Source organism: Grampus griseus (genome assembly GCF_964374135.1).
Source record: "Grampus griseus genome assembly, chromosome: 5".
Classification (NCBI taxonomy): Eukaryota; Metazoa; Chordata; class Mammalia; order Artiodactyla; family Delphinidae; genus Grampus; species Grampus griseus.
The window spans coordinates 118,403,155-118,422,270 of record NC_138998.1 but is presented as its reverse complement, the minus strand read 5'-3'; the positions used below and the strand labels follow the sequence as shown (position 1 = coordinate 118,422,270).

Genomic DNA, 19,116 nt, shown 5'->3' with positions numbered 1-19,116 from the left:
AGGAGTAATGGCTACTTTTACTCTGTCTTACTTTTATTTCAGAGCACATACTTAATGCTATTTATGATGTGCCATGCACTGTAACTAAGTGCTGTAAAACAAACTTAACATAATTAGAATGAACTCTATTTCAGTCATGAGAAAGCTGAGGCTTGGAGGAGTTAAGGGGCTGCCAAAGATCACACACCTAACAAGGGCTAGAGCTGTGTTTCCAGCCTAAGTCTGTCTAATTCTAAAGTGCATGCTGTTATTCTTTTTATAATAGGGAAAAAATGTAAACATAACATTCACTTACAGAATTACAATGTGGCGTCTGTGGGTAAAACTATGATGGGTGATATTTTACCTGTTTGATAAACTAGCTTAGCTTAACCCAATCCCCACTTAGCCACTAATGGCCTTAACACTCTATCCAAAATGGTTGTAAGACAGAGGGGAAGATGATGGAAACCAAACAGCAAAAGAATAAGGGCAAAGAAAATAGCTTCTGGAGAAAGAAGTAGGAAAAAAAAAAATGCTTACAGTTATTCCTGAACTTGAGTTTTCCTTCTTTTAGAGAACACATTTGTAAGATATTCTCTTCAAAAAGCTTTATTTTCTGTTTATTTGCTGTATTGGTATGCAGTGAACTCGCATATCTCTGCCCTTTCCCTTTTTATAGTCATATGAAAGAGCAAAATTAAGTCTACCGAATTTATCTTTTTCAACTTAAGACTTCCAGCATACTGTTACGAAAAATTACATACTATCAATCTCTAAATTCTCAATGTTAAGAACATTGCATGTTTAGAGTCCATCATTTCCTTTTATCAGCTTAGGTCACAATGACCCTATGTATGATCTAATCTCTTTAGTGCGTCTCTTCAATGGCACGACAAACCGTGGTTTGGTGCAGTTCAGAATACAGAGCATATGGCATGTAGCTTGTGCTGAGAACTGGACGACCCAGATTTCAAATGATGTTTGTCAGCTGCTGGGACTAGGGTAAGTAATTCTACCCAGCTCTCTCTTAAATTATTCTCAAGCATTTTTATGGGTTTCAAATTGGGTTTATTAAGAAATTTAAAATTTATGGAAGTTATGGATTTAGAAAATATACATGATCAAAAGGAAAAAAATAAAAATCTTGCCTAACCTCATTCTCAAACAACCACAGTTAATAACCTTTTTATAAATATTACATAAATATAAGTATATAGAAATAGTATATTAAAAAATCATACAAAATACCATATTATGCTCTGTCTTGTAGGCTACTTACACATGAACATTTCTCATGTCATTAAATATTTTCTGTAGATTTTTAAGAAAAGGAAATATTCCATTTTATGCTATATTATAATGTATATAACTAATCACAAGGGTAACGCAGAGCACATGCTTTTGCTGTATCTTTGTGACATGTTCATAATAGTTCTTTCAGAAGATCTGTATCAGTATAATTATTGTGATAAAGAATATGCAAAATTACAAGACTTAATTCAAGTGACAAATCCGTATTAATGATTCACCAAAAATTTACTTTACATCCCAGTTTAATATCATAATATATTACCTCAAATATATAAGTTCACTATATTCGTTTTTTACCTTCCCTTCAGTCTCAAAAGTGATGAGGTGAAAAATGGTGGGTGAGAAGTAGTAATAATTTACTTCATTTAAGCTGTATAATCTGTCAACTCTAATTCACCATTCTGATCCTTTGGTATTCATGATTTGAGAGACTTAACCATATTGGGTCACATATGGTTATTTATCACTCATAGCGCTATATTATTTACCAGGTTGGCCTGTAAACTAAGAGTCTATAAATGTAAGACCCATGTCTATTTTATCCATTATTGCATTGCTAATATCTAGACTTATATTTGTTTCAAAATACAGGTGCTAAAAAATATTTGTTGAAGCAATAAATTATTCTTTATGTATAAGTATATATGTAAATATAAATATTTCTAGCTAAATAAATGTATGCCAGAAGTATACATTTGCCAGTTATAAATCATTATAATTTCCTTTCCACCTTGAACTGGAGAATTGTTTTCTAATTTATTTTAGAAGATTACACAAAGTTACAAAGGAAAATAATTTAAGTCCACATCCACCTATACTCCCAGCATTTCCAAGTTATCTCAGCTATTTCTAGTTCATCAAAATCAAAGGTAATTGATTGCTTTCCTCTTAAGGGGCCCTTCTTGCTGATTAATAATTCATAGAGTCATCATTCTATACACAGATTTTTGAAATTTATTTCAAAATGTTTATTTCTTAACCCAAAACATATTTTCCACTAGAAATAATGTTAGTGCAGTGTTTAATTTCTAGTAGACTTGGAGAGTTATATTGATTACCAGTGCCAAAAATAGCACCTAACCACCACATAGAGATATTTTACAATAGGAAAATGTGTTGAGGCCCCAGTCAGAGTGTCAGAAATGCTCTATAACTTCTTGGATACTAGAAGTTGGATAACTACTAGTTGGATTGAGAGCTTTCAGCTCCCTTTACCTCCCAAAATGCTGTTCCTTCAGAATGGGAACTCGCCAGCTCCAAGTCTCATGCAAGTGATGTCATCCTCGTCAGGAAGGCAGTTCTTGTCAAATTCAAATGGAGGAAGTGAGTTTTACCATCCATCATGTAAATAATCATCAATTTGGTTTATGTATATTATTTGGAAACCTTGCAATTTATATATATATATCCCTTTTATTATACATTATAGTTTGTGTTCTAACAAAAACCCTTTTAACCTGGGGAGCTTTGAGACATAAAGAGTCTTGGAGGAGGTTAGGTTAGGGGAAATAAAGTTTTTTGACGAAGAATCAACAAAACACTGAAACAGACAATTGTTTAACCCCACTTCAAGTAAAGCACTGCATAAGTGGCGCTGACTCCAGGTTCCTACTTTAATGTTGATTTTAGTTCAATAGCAAGTTCATGCAGGTGAGGCCCTAGGAAGTCCTTTGCTTCCACTACTAAACTTGCCAGTAATGCTGAGGAACTATTTTATAGACTCAGAAACTTAGTAAAATTTAGGCTGAGGAGATGGGTTACTTGACCTTGTGTCCACAATGGATGAATCTAAATGCCCTGGATGATTGGGCTTTTATTACACAGGAGCTTGAGTCCCAATTCGTCACCTAAGCATCACTATATGCTTATAAACACAGGTGTTCTTTCCACTGTGGTTTGTGAATCTTAACTGAATTGTTTCCTTGAGGATAGATCAGGGTTAAGATGAATCATTTACAAAGATCAAAGTGATTGATATCTTCTTTGGCAGAAATATTTTGAATGCATTTGAATAAAATTCGTTGGGTGATTACATAGTGCTGATTCCTTCATTTGCATGAGAGAACATATTGGAAAGGAAACATTTATCTTTATTATTTTTTAATAGTTGCTAATATAAATATATTATTTTATTTACTCCCAGATCGGAAATCTAAGCATTGGTAATGATATTGTGCCTGGTCTTCAGATGAATGGGACATTGTTTTTGCTTTAAATGCTTATGTGGTGGTGATAGACACGTAAATAAGCTGATTCACTTTGTTATAAAGCAGAAACTAACACACCATTGTAAAGCAATTATACTCCAATAAAGATGTTAAAAAAAAAAGAATTACAACATAATGTGATAAATACAATGTGCTATAGGAGAACCTATACTCAATTTGGGCATGTCAGGAAAGGCTTTCTAGAAAATGGCCTGAGCTGTGTGGATGACAGCCAATTCCACACAACTATCTATTTACATGTTTTTCCCCCCCAACCATATTTTACTCTCTAGTTCACTGACCTCATTTCTAATGACTCACAGTCCTTCCAGATGGAGACAGGGACAGAAAACTAGATTTTTTTAGTGTGTGAAAAACGAGTAGTACATCCCACTCTTGGATACAATATTTTTCGTGAAGGTCAGGCGCTTGTTTTCTTCAGAAATGAGTCAGGTAATCTCTGCAAAGACTTTAATCTTTGGACCTGCACTTATTAAATAGTCTCCATAGTGCTCTAGTAATTGAAAGAAAGTTAGAGCCTTAATGAGAATTTGTCTAGAGTGGTGCATGGTAATGAAAGAAAACTTGGCGAGTTTAAAATGATGTGTTTGGTACAGTGGGAAGTAATTTAGGAGTCAATTTATTAAAAAGGCACTGTAGTCTCTCAAGATTATTTATTCAGATAGGATACAAAATGCAATTCCCCACAGATTCTAGTAAATCAAATGAGGCAGATTTCATCAGCTTTTCCTTTTCTAAATGAAACATTTTCATTCCCTGCCATTGATAGCTGCATAAGTAAAAAGTACTTTGAATAACATTTTCCTGTCTCTGATCAAAGTATGAAAGAAAACATTTTATACTGATGCAAGAATAAATGTTAAGGAAACTTAGAGTAGTGATTTTTAAAATGGTATTTCCTAGGAAAGCACACTGCCCTGTTGCTAACCCAGTAAATGAACTATGCAGTTGTTTTGCCCTGCTAAGCGATTAAAAACGAGAAGTCATCAGGTCTGTACAGCTCTACAAAATTCAGGAAATACTAATGTTTTAAAAATAGAGTTAGTTATATGTATCCCTATGAGGCAGCCCTATGAGGAGCTGGTGTTAATTTTTAAATCGCATAATAGTCCTGGCTAGATACCTTCAGTTCAAATATCAAAAACATCAAGTTGAGCCTCTCATTCTGAAACCCCAAATAAGAAACGGAATTACTTCAATGTTCTTCCATTTTAGAGGTGTTTCAAAAATTTGGGGGGGGGGTGGTGAGGGGTAAAATTTTTTTAAGTTAACCTGCCAAATAAATAGAGCATGATAATTTAATTTCCTGTGTAAGCACTACAGCAAATTTGTATGCACAATTTAGCACTAAAAATAGGTTCCTGGAAAACTGAAAATAGAACCTGTGTTTCCTATTAGTTTAAGAAATTGGTAGAAAAATAATGTTCCTCTTCTTGACTATATTTTCTGTCAGTGTCCCCAAATTTTCAACTATGTGGGAAAAAGCCTTAACATAAAACAACAAAGATTAGATATAGGAATTAATAGAAAATATATAACTGCTACATTCAACTTTAAATGATTTCTTTTTATTTGCTAACTTGACACAAAAATAATTAAATAATGTTTTCTGTTATTTTTAAATTTTAATTTACAAGTTCAACACCAAAGGAAATTTTAATTTTAGTCTTAGCTATGTCCCTAGGGTGGGATGAGTGAGGCAGTGAGCTGGTCAGGTAGGGGCGCTAGGGGGAGGGGGTGAAAAGAAATTTTATTTTACTTGGTTTAACTGACCTAGGTAAAAAGCTCATCATTTGCCAGAATTGCAATTTATAACTCTGATGGGGTTTTTTTCCTGTTTTAGAATTAGAAATGCATTAATTAAAAATAAGTAAAGAGAAAATAATAGCAAACTACTGTAACTGTGTAACTTCCTAAGATTCATCTTAGGCTTATTATCTAACAGGGTTGGGGAAAACACAGTGGCTAGGTAATTACATGTGCTACGGGCAAGGGCATGAAAGCAAGCATACCACCGTACCACTGATTTGTAATCCAGAAGCTAGATCAGCAGCTCCCAGACCTGGTGATGCATTACAGTCACCTGGTCATGGTCCCAGACATTCAGATTCAGGATGGTCTAGGTCAGTGGTTTTCAGTGTGTGATTTTAGAAGCACGTTAATAACTGAATCACTTTGCTATACAGCAGAAATTAACACAACTTTGTAAATCAACTATACTTCAATAAAATGAATTTAAAAAAAAAGCAAATTAGCAGCACCTGCAACACCTGGGATGCATGTATACAGACGCATATTCTGGAACCGCCACCTCAGACCCACTCATCCGAAAGTCTAGAGCTGGGCAGAGCAATCTGTGTTTGAATAGCTCTTGGTGAGTCTGCTGTTCACTGAAGTTTGAGAACCACTATCTAGGGTAGATATCCTTAACCTTCTTTTGCGTGTGTCATGGACATTTTTGGCAGTCTGGTGAAACTTGCCAACCTCTTCTTAAGTTCATATTTTTGCATAAAGTAAAATACACATAACTACAAAGGAAATTCATTACATTGAAAAAAATTATCAAAGTATTCAAAATACAGGGTGGTATTATATATTTTTTTATTAACATAGTAAATAAGATATACTGGCGATTCCAATGATTATTGTACTATCAGAAATGAACATAAATGATATTTTTACAGTTATACAGTAACTGCAGTGTGATCTGAAGATATCTGCAATTTGTTTTAGTGGCAAAAGTATAGGTATTTCTAATAATATTGTGGTTAGTCACCTGAATTTGTATCAGAAGAAAAGGCTATATTTCAATTAGTAAAAATAAAGATGTCATTATTTCTCCTCCAAATATAAGCCCCCTACAGGTTACCATGAACTACTAGGGCCTCCATAGAACCCAGGCTGGAATTTTGGCTAGAATGAGGCCCAGAGGTCTTGGTTCTTTAAAGAAGCCCCCGTGATTCTGATAAGTAGTCCTCTCATTTCAAAGGAACCCATGGAACTTTGTGTACTTGTTTCAGTAAAAAACATAGAAATTGTACAAAACATCTCCAAAGTTTGGCAGTTTGATTTCATCTGATGTTAAAAACAAAGTAAGAACAAACAAACAAACATTTGTTTCCTACTGCAACCAGGTTTAAATACCCTATGTGAGGGTCATCTCTGACTTAATCCAGGGGATTCCTCAGCTTGTCATTCCAACACTAGCCTATTTTAACTTCTCTGGAAAACTTTTTCCCCCAGCAGATCAAAACAAAATTAGAGAGTTTAAAAAGACCACTATAAGTAGGACATAATTAAAAGGGAAAAAAAAAAAATCATGGCTAAGTTTTCAACAAACACAGGTTGGTATTATTGCTTGCTTGGAAAAAAATCATTCCTGATTTATCCCACTAAGTATTTGAAAACATATTATTGGGAATTAAGGTACTCTTTTATGTGAAATGTCACTTATTTTTATTAATACAATTTAAGGAGAAATCTCTTTGTCTTTAACTTTTATTTTGACTTACACTCAAACGGGTATTTTGTAACCCAGAGAGATTTATGTGGCAAGGAATTTACTGAGAACATAATTATACACATAAAGGTTAAGAAAATCTCTTTTGGTCAGTTGTGAATCATCTACCAATAAATTTTCTGCAACATAGTTGTTTAGTCTATAAAAGTCTGTTAACAGAGTTAGGGATTTTATTTGTTTGTTTTTGTTTTTTACTCAAAGACTTTTTTCCACGTAAAGTTTGTTACATAAAAACAGCAAGATATTATGGTTTTCCCCAAACCAAAATATCTTCACCATTCCCTTAAATCCTGTTGTTTGGGGAGGGGGAGGGAGGCTTCTATATTCTAAAATAGAAACAGATAAGGACAGGAGAAAACTATCATCCCTTGAATATATTCTCAACAGTTCAATTTTTCAGTTCTGAGATTTTGTTTCTAAATAATAAATGGTGACTTAATATATTGTTGCTAACCTTTTATTTTGCCAAGAATATTTTAAATATTGAATATATCTTTATCATCTCCACCATTTCTTAAAATAAGAAATAGTTTGTCATAAACTTCTGCTGCTTATATTCTGCTTACTATGAATACAAACTGGAATAAATTGTGTTCAGTCTGAAAAAGGTGAGCTTGATTTGGAAGGATTTGAAATGCAGTTACTCTGTCTCTAATTAAATTCCAACTTTTAACATCCAGCACTGACACCTGGAAATATTTGTATGAACTGATGGCCTCTATACACCACTCTTAGGTTGCTGATACCAATATTTACAACAAAAAATTTAATTATGGGAGTACTTCAGAAGTTTTTTCCAAAAGAATGTTTTTTCCAGTTGTTCTGAATAACCCCAAACAATATATCTACACCATTAACTGCAGTCTTTTCTCATATAAAGTTTGAGGCTGCATATATAGAACACAATCTTAGAATACAAGCTTTATGTGTGTCATTTTTTCCACGTGTATACATAATCTCTATTTTTCTCCACCAGATCGTGAAAACATCACTATGGAACAGCACTTCAGAATCCCAGGGTAGCATATTTAATGTTTACTAAATAGTCTATTCTTAAAGATTTGCCTCTAGTCTTTCTTCTAGAGTAGGCATGTGTTAAAAATTTAACTGCCAATCCTATCAGTGCAATGCCAGTGGTAGGTGTGTAATAAAGAGATACTAGATTAAAAACTGATTTATAAATAATTTTTCAATTTAATTTTGTTTTGAGTTTCCAGAGAAATTAATGCATCCCCTCAGGATCTGTCTTTAAAAAGACAGCTAGGCAATAGACTAAAAACAGCTAGAGATAATAGAAGGCTTAAATCCACAACTCTGATGTATATTTTTAATGAATTACTCTTCTAGATGTCCCCCCACGTAGTCATGAGTGCTGTCAAATGACGAAACTAAAACAATTTAATAACGAATTTGACGTCCTTTATTCAAGAGTAAACAGCCCATAGATTGGGGGTACAGTGCCTCACAAGCAGTGGAGCACTATTCCTGAGGGATTTGGGGCAACAGTGAGTTTTATGGAACATTAGAAGAGGCAATGAAGGTCAGGGATTTCCTTATAGGCATATAGGCTACCAGGTCCCATTTTCTAGGGTAAGGTGAGCTAGCTAAACCTGAGTTGGAAGATTGTGACTGGTGTTACATTTTCTTTCTATATTTCAGGAAGTGAAACACTTCCTGTAAGTGTAGGTTGACTTAGGTTTAGATTTGTGATGTGGGCCAGGCCCCTGGGTGACCACCATTTTGTGGGTCCTGATATATGAATTAACTTTATCAGTGGCTTAAACAGATTGCTTATAGTAAGATTACTATAGGTAACTAGAAGTCACTTTGGAAACCAACGAGCAGCCGCCTGAACAAGTAAAGAATTAGATATTTCATTTGACTATGGTTTGCGACTAGGAAGCGTCAGAATCACCTGGAAGGTTTGTTAAAAGACTCATCACTGGATCTCACCGCCAGAGTTTCAAAATTGTGGGTGGATCTGGGATAGAGCTGGACGATTTGTAACTAGCCCCTGGTGAGGCTAATGTTGCTTATCTGGATTACACACCTGGAAAATCTTTCATCATGGAGAGTCGGGAACATAGAAAACTACCTAGAAGAATATACAACACACATAGGCATTCAGCAGAATAAGGATACTGAGAACATGAACCAAAAGTGGTAAAAGAAGACAGACATCTAAAAGGGAGATTGGAGAGTAACTAGGATCCACCAACTTGTCCCTCCCAGTGAAGAGGTACACTAATCAACCAATTCCAATGATGTTTCTGGAGCCTTCATGTAAAGTCAACACAACTAGAGCCTCTTCAAATTGGATAGACATTCCCTGATATTCTTAAAAGTCAAGATTAGTGTTGATGAATTGTACCAGAAGCTGTACCGACGGTAAAATTCAGTCATCTAAAATCTCTTTTGATCCACATCCTGTCTTCCCTAAATGTGTGAGTCCTTAACTAAAAGATTCCTGCAGTGGTAAAGTCCTTCCTGATCTAGAGCATTCCTGATCTTCTATACCCTCTGCTGCCATTTGAGATCTTTTTTTTTAAACTGAAGTATAGTTAACTTACAATATTATATTAATTTCAGGTGTACAACATATTGGATATTTTTATAGATTACACACTGTCAGGGAGGAAGAAATTTTCCTCTACCCTTCTATAGCTTCTTCTGGCTGGTCTAAATTAAATTGATATGAGACAGATTAATAGGAAGTTTCTACCTCTTAATCTACCTCTTTGTCCCTCCTTCCACCCATTTCCCCTCTGGCAACCCCTGTTTGTTCTTTGTATCTGTGAACAAACCCCTGTTTGTTCTTTGTATCTGTGAGTCTGTTTCTACTTTGTTATATTTGTTCACTTGTTTTGTTTTTTAGAAAACATCCAGTATTTGTCTTTCTCTGTCTGACTTATTTTGCTTAGCATAATACCCTCCAGGTCCATCCATTTTGTCATAAATGACAAGATTCCATTCTTTTTATGGCTGAATAATATTCCAGTGTGTGTGTGTGTGTGTGTGTGTGTGTACCACATCTTATTTATCCATTCATCTGTCGATGGGCACATAGGTTGCTTCCATATCTTGGCTATTGTAAATAATGCTGCTATGAACTTTGGGGTGCATGTATCTTTTCAGATTAGTGTTTTCCTTTTTTTTTGCATGTCTTTATGCCTGTTTTGTTTTCTGACCTATAAAAAAATATATTTTATATAAGTCCTTAAATAAGATGATTCTTCTTCCCACATGGAAGGAATATCTTAATCTTTAGCAATAATAGTAGCAACACTCATTTTCCCTTTGGTAAATCCATTTCAGGTTTTATTAAAGGAATGGTGATTGATTTGTGTGCTTGAGTTAACATTTATCTGTTTATAAAATGAAAGTGCAAGATGATAAATTCTGGGACATTAAATACAAGCTCCATTGTTCCAGTTCTCTGTTCAGTGAATGAAAGGTATCAGACACTTTCAGTTTCTTTAAGGTGTTGTCTTACCGGAAAGAGAAAGGAAACACCCTCTACTTCATTCTTTTCCTCTTACTGATCATAACAGCCATGAGTGTTCCTTGGAAACTTCCTCTATGCACACAGACAGAAAAGGGTCAGCGTTGACTATAGCCTGGAAAAAACACTGGACCTTCTTTTGAAGAGGGAGTGGATGGGTCCTTCAAGATACTCTAAAAGATAGGAACCACATCATCTCCCTGCCAGCCCAGAGAAGATAGCAGGAATCAGGATGTTTCCAGCCTAAAGGCATATTTTTATATGAAGATTAAAATCTGGAATAAATAAAAGGCAAGAAAAAGATTAGAAAGTGAGAAGCTAAAAGTTTCCAGCTAAGCCTAGGGAAGAGTGGATAATTAAAAGAAATCTTCAGTGAAGGTTCACAGTTGAGAACTGTAACAGGTTTTCAGGGATAAGAAAGACCAGTAACTTAATGTCTTTTGTCACATGGAGGTGTCTTTTTATCCCATTCTGGTTCACCATTTGACACTTGGAGGTACAGGCTGCATACTCCCTCTTTTAGAGCAAAAACATAGCTTCCGATTTTAAATTAGGGCTGTTAGGCTTTGAATTGAATGAAATATCAAGAACAAAGCAACAAAAGTAAACACTGAGGATCTCCTTTTTCTATGTTGTTCTCAGGCAACGTGCATTTTTTTAAAAGATGAATTACACTTAACAGGAAAAAAAAAGATTAATAAATTATGTCGCAGCAACTCTTTGAAGTTGTCATTATAATTGACCATTATAGAAATTGTTGGACAACATAGAAAAGTCAAATGAAACAAATCAGACACTCAAATGACATATGCACTGATTTTAACTCTGTTAAATAACATATATGATCAGGCAAACAAGAACAAGAGGTATTATGCAAAAATTAAAATTACATTTCATGTCATTATGAGTAATTCTTCTACTGAGTTGTACCATCTTTTAGACATCAAAACATTTGAAGCTTAATATTAAAATGTTAATCTCTTTGCCTGGGATTTCATAATTTATTTCAATGTCCACAGCATTAAATAACTAGAAGTTTCGTTTATGACTTTTTTGTTTGTGTTTTTGTTTTGTCTGCGTGCTTTTCCCTAGGAGTGGAAACTCATCCATGCCAATCTTTTCTACTGGACATGGACCGTTTGTACAACTAAACACAACACCTAATGGCAGCTTAATACTAACAGCGAGGTGGGTCTCAAAATGTGTTCTTTGACTAGTTGTACATGGACAGGAAAGAAGGTGGATTTTGAAGTCAGTCAGATTTTAATACCACCATACATGCCACATAATCTTGAAAGTTATTTAATTTTTTTGTTATTCAGGTAATCTCAAACAGTATCTAATCTAACCTATCTGATAACATTGCCTAATCCTCATATACATATGGTAACAGGGTCAAATGAAGTATTACAGTGTAATTAGAGAGCACACTGATAGAGGTTCAATAAGTTTTACTTCCACGTTCTTTTTATCCATACTCTTGGATTTATAAACAAGTAAACCCCATACAAAGAAATTGTGAGAGTTGGAATAAATAGATCCAATGTTGATCAGACTAAAAAGAGTGACACAATTAGTTATCATCAAAAGAGAAGAAAGGGATAAAAAAAGTCATGGTATTCTTTTCTCTAGCAAATAGAACATGGTTATTAAGTGAAAGAGTACAGACTTTAAGTTGTGTCTGCATTTTCTCCTTTGCTATTTACAATCAGGTTCACTTTTACAGCTTTTACTCATGTTTTAAAAAGCAGCATCCTTCCTGTATTCAAAGATCTGTTTTAGCTTAGATTATGTCATTTCTGCTGTTTGGGAATTAATGATAACTTCGGTTGAAATTGGCTTCTGAATTTTACAGTTCCATTAAAGGCCAGCTTGGATGGGAAGATAGTAACTTCAAGAAGAAGCTGTAACAACAGACAAGGATTTAAGATATCATTGCTGGTGCATTAGCTTGAAGTTCTTTGTTTAATACACTTAATGGTGAAAAGTGAAATTATATAATTACTCAGCTCTTCATGAAAAGTTGCCATGTCTGTGAGCTCAACCAGTAAAGCAGATTGTTAAAGGAGTAGTTTTAGTACCAAAGTACTTTGCAGTTGAATATTTTGTATGAATATTTGCAGGGCCTTGACTGATTTTATTAGTCTCATCAAGGGTGAAACAAACCATCTGCAAGTGAGAAAGTGGCCTACTAGATTTCCTTTCTATAAAGCATGTCTAAATTTGCATTATCATTATAGATCTTGAACAGTGTGTATGCTGAGAATGTCTCTTATTTATATTTCATAGACATTTAAGAATCAGTTAGAAAAAAAGGAAAAAGTACAGAATATTTTATATTAATTATATGCATATTTAAAATAAGAACTAGTTTATTCCATGCTTATCAACAAAATGCCAGTATCATTATACATTGATGTCTTTATTGTATGTATGTTCATGTTATTTGAAAGAGACACCATTTACACACAAAGATACTTGAAACTTTCATCACATCAATAATCCAGAACGTTCTTAATCTCTTCCTTAATTAGCCACCTTATACTGGGTTGACAGGAAATCAGACATATATGCACTTAGTTAGTATCTATGTATGTATGTATGTATGTATTTATTTATTGCAGAAATACATTTATTGCCCCATGAAATCTGGTGTTTTTGAAAACACCCTTTCACTAGTGGTCATAATAAAAAAATTAGGAAAGGAAGAGGATATCAAAGAAGATGATTCTTCCAACTATGAAGATCGACTTAGATCCCCATTTTTTTCTCCTATTATGAGGCATATGCATGACTAGACTACGATTTTCCCACCACTGAGAGAAGGCCATTCAACATGGTACCAGCAATCTGACCTGATATAACTGGAGATGTACAATTCATGCTGCTGCCAGTATTGGGTTTCCCTTTCCTCCAATTTTTTGTCTAGTAGTCCTAGATAACAACAACAAAAAAAATTTGACTTAATATATATTGATTGACAATGTGTTCTAATCATGGTGCTAGGTACAGGATATAGAGTGCTTATCAACAGTTTATTGAATGCCTGTCTTGTGACAGATGCTGTGGCAGAAACTTTGCAATGTTACAGAGGTTATTTCTAGTCTCTTTGACTTAAGTAGCATGGCTCCACTGTAAGGATGAGGAGAAAAGCCTGGTGTTGATAAGTGACTTGGACTCGTTCACAAAGCTGGAGGCAACATGAGATTCTAACCCAGGTTTATCTGGCTTCAAAGCCCTCCACTTGCCATTCTACTGTGCTACCTCTGAACTCTCCAAGGCAGCATATCACTTTAAATAACAGTTCTGGAAAGGAAAAAGAAAGAAAAAAGGCCACTTGTTGGGCATATATAGGGAGAGAAATCAGTTCATTTTGTCAACACAGTAGATACAAACCCATCCATTTGTATCCCGATATTGTCCCTCTGGGCTGAAAGCAAGACACAGGATCATGGCATTTACTTTTTTCCCATACAGAGGGCTGACCTAATTCTGACTCCAGAACTGAAGGCCAGGACAGTTATTCTATTTTCCTCTAATCTCTATAACGTACCTGGACAAATGTACTCACTGCTCACTCTGACCATAAGTGAAGCAACTTACTGCTGTATACTGAGACCCTACGTGTGTGTTTGTGTATGAAAATTTTGATTAACCAAAACACTTGAAGAATGAGGTGTTAAGCTCAGTTTAATTCTCTGGTAACCATTTAGTTAACCAAAAACTTTTCTGTGCTTGCTGAAAAGAAATTCATCCATTTTTCACAGACCACAGAGTCTTAAATATTGTTTAACACCTAAAAATGATGAACCATTTTGAATATGAGTTTTCATTGATGGATATTGTAGATGTAGAAAGTTTGAATGAAACTTGACAGTATGCTGGGATGCATCCTAAAAACGACTTCTCTCCTAACCATAGGTGGATAACAGAAGAAGCATTAACTGAGACTTCTTCTTTGGGGAATTATGAATGCATATTGATTTATCTATATCTAGATAGATATACCTACATGCACATTGCTTATTAATAAAATGTATATTTACTTATATTTCAATTGGCTATGTCTGCTCTCGGGGATTTTTCAGACAACATGAATGCATGTAATTTCAAGTAATCCTTATCATGTATGTTCCAGACACACTGAATTGTTTTGTTGTACTTAATGATCTCATATGCATCTTGGGCCATGTTTTATGTTTTTTGACTTGTTCTTCCCTAAAATTTCAAGCACCTAAAAAACATGCACAGTAGGTGTTGTTAAATATGTAAATAGAAACCATTAAAATTATATGTGTGTACTTGTGTGTTTTAAGGCAAACGATAGCTACAGTAGCTGCCATCAGAGAAAGGTGTGGGCAAGTACTTTAATTCCTTGTGTTATACTGACCTCTAGTGGTTAGTAAGTATAACACATTTAAAATTTTTTCTTTGTTTTAATTTTTCTTTAGAATTCTTGGCTTTGAAAAAAGTTGGTATCCAAATATTTAAATGGGTAGTGAGTTTTTAATTATTTATGCCTGCACTTTATTTTATATTTACATGTCTGCCTCCCTTGAAAGCAGGACTCATGATTCATTCATCATTGAATTCCCTGAATAAAGTACACAGCCTCACACAGAGTTTGGGGCCCTGAATAGGCCCTCGTTAGCAATAGTGAAGCATATTCTGTATCATAGAACGGTGAAATCCAAGGTTGGTTCACAGAAACTAACAGAAGCTACCGTTCATCAGGTATTCATTGTGTATAACACACAATAATAATTCCATTGCAAATATTTATTTACATCTCACAAAACTCCAATAAAGTACTACTGCCCCTGTTTTATGGATGTTAAAACTGAGTCTTGGGGATATTGAGCAACTTATCCAAAACCACATGAAGAGTAAGCAGTAGAGTTAAAGATACGAACTCATCTTTATTTGACTTTGAGGATTTTCTGCTATGCATTTTATGTATGACACATTTAAAGGTCCATTTTACTAAAGAGAAAAAATAGGACAACTTACACTATGTTTTGCTTTAAAATGTTGTGTGCACCATTTTTGAAATACAGTTGTTCTTCTATTACAGTAAACAGTGCTTAGAGGATTCACTGATTCTGTTACAATGTAACCATAAATGTAAGTAAATATTTCCTCCTGTTCTCCTTCAAGTCTTCAGTTTAAAATTCTGTTTATTTCTTTTTTAAAATGTATCCATACACCCAAAAGGATGTGCACAAAATTTCATTAATAGTAGATAACACAGACAGAGGCGGCAGAATTTTAAAAAGGCATTTAAGAAGATATTATACTTCACGAATTTCCATGTCCTTTGAAATCTTGAAAAAGATGATTTTTTTATGAGTCAATTTTAAATTTCCCTGTGATATGTGAAAATTTTAAAAATGTGCACTTAATACTTATGGGAGTACTGTAATGAAGCCTTGAAATTACACCATCCTGAGCTTCTCTGTGTAATAACACCTCCATCATTCAAACTCCTGAAATTTACTCCAATGGCAACAATGAAAACAGTCAACATGCCTGGATACAGTTCTCTCCAATATCACCCTGTAAGTCACTTTGAAACTTGAGTCTTCTCATCCTGTTGTTGTGATCTACAGGGAGTGTCCATTGCAACACATCAGTGAGAAATCTCCATACATTATGAAGACCGTCTTTAGGCTTTACTGAAGATGGTGGCAGTAGCAATGGCATCAGTTTTTCCTATTCAGTCATCACAATCATTCTGTTTAGAGTCACTATGTCACCTAAAGTTATTTTGCAGTGATCCACTCAATTTTCATGACCAGAGGAAATCCACCAAAATTAACTACAAGTTCTTTCTTCAATGATCTTAACAGCGTGTGGAAAAAAACTGGTGGCTCAAGAAGTTAGCCCGAAGATCGTTGGAGGAAAAAATTCCCGAGAAGGAGCCTGGCCTTGGATCGTTGCTGTGTATTATAACGACCGGCTGCTCTGTGGGGCTTCTCTGGTCAGCAGGGACTGGCTGGTGTCGGCCGCCCACTGCGTGTATGGGTGAGTGTGATATCACAGCTGGCCCTTCCCCAACGAGGTGACCCCAGCAGACACTAGGCATCCCATTTCAGGCAGCCTCCCCAAACCCTCCCAGCAGGAAAATGCTCCTGCTGTTTATAACATTATAAACTTTCCAATCATTTTCCCATTAAAATCATGTATAAAAATAGAGAAAGTATAATTAAAATTTATTCTTCATTAGACCCTTGGATCAAGTATTATGGTTCATACATTCATAAAAATTGAAATTTCCACCTATTTACAAGATAAGCATTTTTTAAGGTATAAAATTAGTTTTCACTATGTAAATTTTGCTGGTTATCAGCCAATTAGGACAATATTTATTGTCAGCAAAGTGTCAATGTCAAAAAAAGCATGTATAGATAGCCTTCAAGTTACAAATTAAAAAGTGTGCCCTTTGAAATTCACGTGTAAGCGCTTTGCTCTGAATTAGCATAAAAATGTTTCCTTAGTTCTCAAGTCAGATCTGTTTTGATGCTAACTGTAACTAAAACTTAGAACTAATATCAACCATGTCGAATTCTTTTTTTGATATGACAAAATACATGCTGAATTTTAGAATTTATCTTCTCCCTCTAGAGCAGCCATTCTTAAAGCAGTGTCACAGGAGAAAAGAGAGTGGGTGGAAGGGCCTGGAAATAAACATCAATATTCCTGGGCCCAAGAACATGTTAATTTCTTCTTCTGCCTGAAAGAGGGCACCTCTTTAGGTAATTGTACTCCAACCCTTCTGAATTAAGTTAGAAAAAAACGTAACTTCCTCCTAAAGATTCATAAGCCCTGACAAGGGTGATTTCCTGCCCCAAGAGACTTCCAGGGAATGACCTTACCTGTGAGGATTAGAATGAGCCTCTAGAGTTCAGAATCTCTGAGAGAAGTGTGTGTGCTCAGAATGGAGGATGCAGCCTTAGTTAATCAGGATGAAAGACTAACTCCGTACAAACACAGGCATTGAAAGGTCTTGGATGGATGGAGACAAACTATCAGCTACAGGAGGCTGTCAAAATTATTTGGGAGATAGGGAGGGCCAGGGAGAAGGAGTATTAAAGGATTGAGCCTACGCAGAAATACCCATAATACAAGAGTGAAAGTAAACTCAAACTCGTAAGGCTGGGAACCTGGAAATGAGGACCCTCAGCTACATCCCAGCTTGGCCAATTACCTGCGCTCCAGAAGGACTGTCCAAGGCACTGCCCATCTACATCTAAAGCTGTCTGAGTCTGTGCATTACACCCGTATCTGGGTGACTAAACTATAGCCTCTTGCATATCTAAACTACACCTTCTTAACTTTGCTGCCTCTTGATAATTATATTTTAATCTGTTTTCAGCCATATCATAACAAATGTCTACAGCAGCCAACTTTCCCACCCACTGCTAAACAAGACTTCAACCTTTACCTATACATACTCTATGCCTTAGGTGTGCCACAGGTGGGTAACGTATATCCTAACTGTGTTACAAGTAAAAGGTATCTTTAGCTAGAAATTCAGTGTTTCCTGCTGCATCATAGGTAGGTCTTAGTAAGACAGCCACCTCCTGTATTAACCTCAGATTTTGTAAATTCGTCCATTTGACGTTCTTGCAGAACATATGCTTTCTAAAAGTCAACCAGGCTTGCAGTGATATTAGTGACTTCTTTCAATTAGCTACCTTACAGATGTACTTACTATAGGTCAATTATACCAATAACATCTTTTCAAACCGTAAATATATGAGGGAAATAGAAAAGCAGTTTCGTCTAATATAAACACATGTTCAGTCATATAGGACATAAAATGTCTTTTCACACAGTTTCAGTTTGAACAAAAGCAAACAAACATAAGCTGTAACAGAATCGTGATGAAAAACATTTGCTCACCAACCTTGCATTTTACTCTCCTTAGCCACTCAGTGGTATTAGTTCTTATTTTTCCGGTTACCAGGAGTTTTCTTACTTTTTTCTTTATGTCTCTAACCAAGAAAGTTTCTGATATTATTTCAAATAGTTTTATCCAAAAAATATTCTTACCAGTATGCTAATACTGAGTCTTATTTGTCTTTTAAAACTCTACTTATACAGTAAAAAGCTTAATTTCCTAATAAAAAGAAGAACCCAGATCAAGAAACTTATTGAAACCATACTACACAAATGACCTGACCCCAAAGTAAATCTGCTCCAGGAGTTTTCACCTGTGGGTAGTTAAATGGTCTAATCGGACAGTTCGCTGTCTGCATTCAGATTGTCCACACTCTCTTTCCCACCCCTCAGCCTCAGTATTCCTGGATGTCACTAAACTTCCCTGTGCCTGTTCTGTTTCTCCACTACCGACTTGTCTTCTTTTCCAACCTTAAAAGAGATATTTGTGAAGTTTTAAGAAATATTTGCTGTGATTTAAAGACAAGGTTGACTTCAAACCAGAGAATATTTTGATCCAACTTATGCTACTGACTTTGTGTGACTTAGTATCTGTGGGTTTCAGGATCCTCATCTGTAGGGTGTCCACAGGATATCTACCTCCTAGGGTGATTGTCAGGACAAAATTAAGA

The 19,116-nt window shown here is 35.2% G+C and overlaps 1 protein-coding gene across 4 annotated transcripts in view; it reads left to right on the top strand.

The window, feature by feature from the left end:
- The window catches only part of TMPRSS15 (transmembrane serine protease 15), a gene marked incomplete at both ends in the record, with an annotated part of 132,858 nt that overhangs the window by 94,609 nt on the left and 19,133 nt on the right, over positions 1-19,116 (top strand). For all 4 annotated transcript variants that reach the window (XM_082655190.1, XM_082655189.1, XM_082655188.1 and 1 more), the window contains 4 exons: positions 855-984; positions 11,636-11,731; positions 15,618-15,667; positions 16,393-16,567. In XM_082655190.1, the coding sequence (XP_082511316.1) occupies positions 855-984; positions 11,636-11,731; positions 15,618-15,667; positions 16,393-16,567 (451 nt within the window). The remainder of the gene's footprint in view (positions 1-854; positions 985-11,635; positions 11,732-15,617; positions 15,668-16,392; positions 16,568-19,116) is intronic.